At 50.7% G+C, this 6,000-nt stretch overlaps 1 protein-coding gene across 2 annotated transcripts in view; it reads left to right on the forward strand.

Moving 5' to 3' along the window:
• LOC118362967 (palmitoyltransferase ZDHHC5-A-like) overlaps nucleotides 1-6,000 on the forward strand; it is a 35,313-nt gene that overhangs the window by 22,752 nt on the left and 6,561 nt on the right. For both annotated transcript variants that reach the window (XM_052486639.1, XM_052486640.1), the window contains 4 exons: nucleotides 1,645-1,736; nucleotides 2,398-2,524; nucleotides 3,744-3,864; nucleotides 4,191-4,303. In XM_052486639.1, coding sequence (XP_052342599.1) covers nucleotides 1,645-1,736; nucleotides 2,398-2,524; nucleotides 3,744-3,864; nucleotides 4,191-4,303 — 453 coding nt within the window. The remainder of the gene's footprint in view (nucleotides 1-1,644; nucleotides 1,737-2,397; nucleotides 2,525-3,743; nucleotides 3,865-4,190; nucleotides 4,304-6,000) is intronic.

Raw genomic sequence — 6,000 nt, forward strand, 5'->3', positions numbered from 1 at the left:
GTCGCGCACCTCTGAACCGTTGGTGTGCGTTTGTGTTGACGTTGTTCCTAAAGGCCCAAAACATTTAATCTCTACAACGGCCCCACGATAATCCACCAAAATGTGACCCCCCCGCTACCCCTCCCTCCATCCCTGTCTCCCTCCATCCCTGTCTCCCTCCATCCCTGTCTCCCTTCATCCCTGTCTCCCTCCATCCCTGTCTCCCTTCATCCCTGTCTCCCTCCATCCCTGTCGCCCTCCATCCCTGTCTCCCTTCATCCCTGTCGCCCTCCATCCCTGTCTCCCTTCATCCCTGTCTCCCTCCATCCCTGTCTCCCTCCATCCCTGTCTCCCTTCATCCCTGTCGCCCTCCATCCCTGTCTCCCTTCATCCCTGTCTCCTTTCATCCCTGTCTCCCTTCATCCCTGTCTCCCTTCATCCCTGTCTCCCTCCATCCCTGTCTCCCTTCATCCCTGTCTCCCTTCATCCCTGTCTCCCTTCATCCCTGTCTCCCTTCATCCCTGTCTCCCTCCATCCCTGTCTCCCTTCATCCCTGTCTCCCTTCATCCCTGTCTCCCTCCATCCCTGTCTCCCTTCATCCCTGTCTCCCTCCATCCCTGTCTCCCTCCATCCCTGTCTCCCTCCATCCCTGTCTCCCTCCATCCCTGTCTCCCTCCATCCCTGTCTCCCTTCATCCCTGTCTCCCTTCATCCCTGTCTCCCTTCTTCCCTGTCTCCCTTCATCCCTGTCTCCCTCCATCCCTGTCTCCCTCCATCCCTGTCTCCCTCCATCCCTGTCTCCCTCCATCCCTGTCTCCCTCCATCCCTGTCGCCCTCCATCCCTGTCTCCCTCCATCCCTGTCTCCCTTCATCCCTGTCTCCCTTCATCCCTGTCTCCCTTCACCCCTGTCTCCCTTCATCCCTGTCTCCCTGTCTCCCTGTCTCCCTCCATCCCTGTCGCCCTTCATCCCTGTCACCCTCCATCCCTGTCACCCTCCATCCCTGTCGCCCTCCATCCCTGTCGCCCTCCATCCCTGTCTCCCTTCATCCCTGTCTCCCTGTCTCCCTGTCTCCCTCCATCCCTGTCGCCCTTCATCCCTGTCACCCTCCATCCCTGTCGCCCTCCATCCCTGTCTCCCTCCATCCCTGTCTCCCTCCATCCCTGTCTCCCTCCATCCCTCCCCTGAATGCAGATGTGCGGGTCATCATCTCATCGAGGAGAGAGAATAATCCTCTTGTCCTCCTCACCCCTCCCTCCCTCTATTTCTCCCCCATTTTTATTTTTGGCACTCGACACTCCATGTTTGATGTTTACACTTTAAATATGTCGTGTTGATGAATGGATGATGTCTTGAGGAAAATGACTAACCTAAAAAAAAATCTTCTGTCATCTTTCTCTCTTTTATCTCCTTGTCTCTCCTGTCTCTCCTTTCTGTCTTTCTCTCTCTCCCTCGTCTCTCTCTCTCTCTCTCTCTCTCTCTCTCTCTCTCTCTCTCTCTCTCTCTCTCTCTCTCTCTCTCTCTCTCTCTCTCTCTCTCTCTCTCTCTCTCTCTCTCTCTCTCTCTCTCTCTCTCTCTCTCTCTCTCTCTCTCTCTCTCTCTCTCTCTCTCTCTCTCTCTCTCTCTCTCTCTCTCTCTCTCTCTCTCTCTCTCTCTCTCTCTCCCAGGTGACGGGAAAGTTTAGGGGAGGAGTGAACCCTTTCACTAATGGCTGTTGGAAGAACGTTTCTCATGTGCTCTGCAGCTCCCAAGCCCCCAGGTCTCTCTCCCTCTTGTATCATCGTTGTCTATGGATTTACAGTATGCTAATAGTGTACATCTGGTTGTATTACTATCCGTTCAAACAGTGTGTTGAGCTGCAGTCATCCCTGCATGCTAGTAGGGGTTTGATTGACGCCCGAGACTGGGTTCCTCATAGAGCTGGATAGAGGACTCTAGGTGGACATTTCCATTGAGGGCTTCCGACTTTTTACAGTAGTCAACTGGGTGGGATTTCCTATGGGTCGGGAGCATTGTCTTTTTCAAGTTGGGTTGCCTTTGTTTGGAAATGGGTTTAAGCTAGAACACTGCCGTCTAGTGGCCACCATAACTGAATGATACGAGTTGGTTCAGGACTCTTGACATTGCAGGTGGCGAAAAATCGCCGATATTATCTTTCTGTTTTTTTTGTGTTTTTTTTTCATACACAAAATAAGAAAAGTGACTACTTTTAAATGGAGGCGCCATATTGGCACAGATACAAAGATGAGGCCTCTGTCTATCTCTATGGGTCCTCTTCATCCTCAGGTGCTTCTTTGCTCTCCCTCGTCCGTTCCTTCTCTTTACTGCCCTTTCTCCCTCTCCATCGGGGACCCTCTTCTCACTCTCCTCCTCTTCCTCCTTGTCCTTTTAATAATATGATCCGATGTGGTCTTCATCAGGTACCTGGGGAGGAAGAGGAAGCCTCACGGTGTGGTTGTTCACCCTCCGTTCCTCCGGCCACAGCTCACTGACACCCAGCTGGCCACTAAGGTCCTCGACAACGGTATCCATGGAGACCTCCACCGGGTATGACGCACAAAGACCCATACGCACACACACACACACACACATTGCTCATCCTTGCTCTCAGTATTGTGAATGGTTAATGCTCTCCAGTTGCCACGGCACTGGTCTCTATAGACTTTGACATTTATTATATTAAATGTCATTCTCTCTCCATCTCTCTCCCACCCTCTCTCTCTCTCTCTCTCTCTTCATCTCTCTCCCACCCTCTCTCTCTCTCTCTCTCTCTCTCTCTCTCTCTCTCTCTCTCTCTCTCTCTCTCTCTCTCTCTCTCTCTTCATTTCTCTCCCACCCTCTCTCTCTCTCTCTCTCTCTCTCTCTCTCATCTCTCTCCCCACCCTCTCTCTCTCTTCATCTCTCTCCCACCCTCCCTCTCTCTTCATCTCTCTCCCACCCTCTCTCTCTCTCTCTCTCTCTCTCTCTCTCTCTCTCTCTCTCTCTCTCTCTTTCTCTTTCTCTCTCTCTCTCTCGTCTCTCTCTCTCTCTCCGTCTCTCTCTCTCTCCGTCTCTCTCTCTCCGTCTCTCTCTCTCTCTCCGTCTCTCTCTCTCCGTCTCTCTCTCTCTCTCCGTCTCTCTCTCTCTCTCTCTCTCTCTCTCTCTCTCTCCGTCTCTCTCTCCGTCTCACCGTCTCTCTCTCCGTCTCTCTCTCCGTCTCTCTCTCTCTCTCTCTCCGTCTCTCTCTCTCTCTCTCTCTCTCTCTCTCTCCGTCTCTCTCTCTCTCTCTCTCCGTCTCACCGTCTCTCTCCCCGTCTCTCTCTCTCTCTCTCTCTCTCTCTCTCTCTCTCTCGTCTCTCTCTCTCTCTCTCTCTCTCTCTCTCTCTCTCCCCGTCTCTCTCTCTCTCTCCGTCTCTCTCTCTCTCTCCGTCTCTCTCTCTCTCTCTCTCTCTCTCTCTCTCTCTCTCTCTCTCTCTCTCTCTCTCTCTCCCTCTCTCTCTCTCTCTCTCTCTCTCTCTCTCTCTCTCTCTCTCTCTCTCTCTCTCTCTCTCTCTCTCTCCCCGTCTCTCTCTCTCTCTCCGTCTCTCTCTCTCTCTCCGTCTCTCTCTCTCTCTCTCTCTCTCTCTCTCTCTCTCCGTCTCTCTCTCTCTCTCTCTCCGTCTCACCGTCTCTCTCTCCGTCTCTCTCTCTCTCCCTCCCCCCCTCTCTCTCCCTCCCACCCTCTCTCTCTCCCTCCCACCCTCTCTCTCTCCCTCCCACCCTCTCTCTCTCCCTCTATCTCACTCAGTCTAAAAGCAGTCTGGAGATGATGGAGAGTCAGTCGTGTGATGCGGAGCCTCCTCCTCCCCCCAAACCAGAGCTCAGGTACCCCGGCTTGTCCAGAGGCCACCAGGAACAACACACAGAGGGTATGTACACAAACACACACTCGCATTGAAACACACGCTCAGTTCACCAGAGTTGTGTTCGTTACTACTCAGCGTAGGAAAACGTTTCGCAACGGAGAAGGTAAACAAGCGTTTTCGGTTGGGACAAGTTCAGGTTGTCCCTCTGTTTCCGTTTGTCTTCTTCCGTTTGGCGCCTAATGAACACGGCCCAAGTTGTTGCTGTGAATGACAGTGTGCTATCAGTCAACTTACATTTCATTTTTTTCACGTTTACGTACGATAACAAGGACGTACCCCGAGTGAATTTATTTAAGGCTCTCGCTCTTTTCCTCTCCCTCTCTCCACAGAGAGTAGTCTTCTGAGCAAAGCCCCGCCCACACCCACCATGTATAAGTACAGGCCGACCTATAGCAGCCCGGGAAAGAACCACACTGCCCTCACTCATGCCTACGCCAACCAGGTAACAAAACACCCACTGTCTTAATGCCAACCAGCTAGCTTGTGTGTGTGTGTGTGTGTGTGTGTGTGTGTGTGTGTGTGTGTGTGTGTGTGTGTGTGTGTGTGTGTGTGTGTGTGTGTGTGTGTGTGTGTGTGTGTGCGCGTCTATGATTACGTGTCTGTGTGATTACGTGTGAGAATGTGTGTGTGCGTCTGTGATTACGTGTGAGAGTGTGTGTGTGTGTCTCTGTGTGATTACATGTGAGAGTGTGTGTGTGTCTCTGTGTGATTACATGTAAGAGTGTGTGTGTGTCTCTCTGTGTGATTACCTGTGAGAGTGTGTGTGTGTGATTACGTGTGAGTGTGTGTGTGTCTCTGTGTGATTACGTGTGAGAGTGGGTGTGTGTGATTACGTGTGAGAGTGTGTGTGTGTCTCTGTGTGATTACGTGTGAGAGTGTGTGTGTGTCTCTGTGTGAGAGTGTGTGTGTGTCTCTGTGTGAGAGTGTGTGTGTGTGCGTCTGAAAGAGTATGTGCGTGCTGTGTGAGGTATGATCCATGTCAAACTACTCCGGTAACACACACACACACTGTTCTCTCTACTCCGGTAACACACACACACACTGTTCTCTCTACTCCGGTAACACACACACACACACACACACTGTTCTCTCTGACTCGGCTTAATATTTCACATATCAGGGTTCTCATTGGCTGCGTGCCTGTCTGTCTTTCATTGTTTTGATTTGTTCTGATTTGTTCATGCGTCTCTGTTTTTACTTGTGGCTTCTTTTCCTGCCTTTTGATTGGTTACTCAGTGGCTTTCAGTTGAACAGTATCAGTAAGTGAATGCAGGAGCATTTTTTTATTTATTTTATTTTTTATTTAGTTTGAGTGTCTTTTCTTATGTCTTGTTACCCAACCTTGTGTGTCATCTTTTAGCCTGTACCTCGTCCCCACGCCGTTGCAGAAGAGATTCTCCCCAAGCAATTTCTCCTTGTAGAAAGATTTTGTGGTATCAAATCAAATTGATTTATAAAGCCCTTCTTACGTCAGCTGATATCTCAAAGTGCTGTACATAAACCCAGCCTAAAACCCCCAAACAGCAAGCAATGCAGGTGGAGAGGCACGGTGGCTAGGAAAAACTCCCTAGAAAGGCCAGAACCTAGGAAGAAACCTAGAGAGAAACCAGGCTATGTGGGGTGGCCAGTCGTCTTCTGGCTGTGCCGGGTGGAGATTATAACAGAACATGGCCAAGATGTTCAAATGTTCATAAATGACCAGCATGGTCAAATAATAATAATCACAGTAGAAGTCGAGGGTGCAGCAAGTCAGCACCTCAGGAGTAAATGTTAGTTGGCTTTTCATAGCCGATCATTAAGAGTATCTCCACCGCTCCTGCTGTCTCTAGAGAGTTGAAAACAGCAGGTCTGGGACAGGTAGCACGTCCGGTGAACAGGTCAGGATTCCATAGCGCAGGCAGAACAGTAGTAGTAGTTAATTAACACATTGTAACATATTGTATTTGGCCTATTTCCCATGTATGGTGTGTTTCCTATACGTCACACAATCTGAACATAATTCACTTACATCAGTTCTGGAATCCCGGGTGGCACAGCGGTTTAAGGCACTGCATCTCAGTGCTGGAGGCGTCGCTACAGACCCTGGTTCGATCCCGGGCTGTGTCACAACCGTCCGTATCACACAGTGGACTGTCAATG

The sequence above is a fragment of the Oncorhynchus keta genome, chromosome 29 (assembly GCF_023373465.1).
Source record: "Oncorhynchus keta strain PuntledgeMale-10-30-2019 chromosome 29, Oket_V2, whole genome shotgun sequence".
NCBI classification, from domain to species: Eukaryota; Metazoa; Chordata; class Actinopteri; order Salmoniformes; family Salmonidae; genus Oncorhynchus; species Oncorhynchus keta.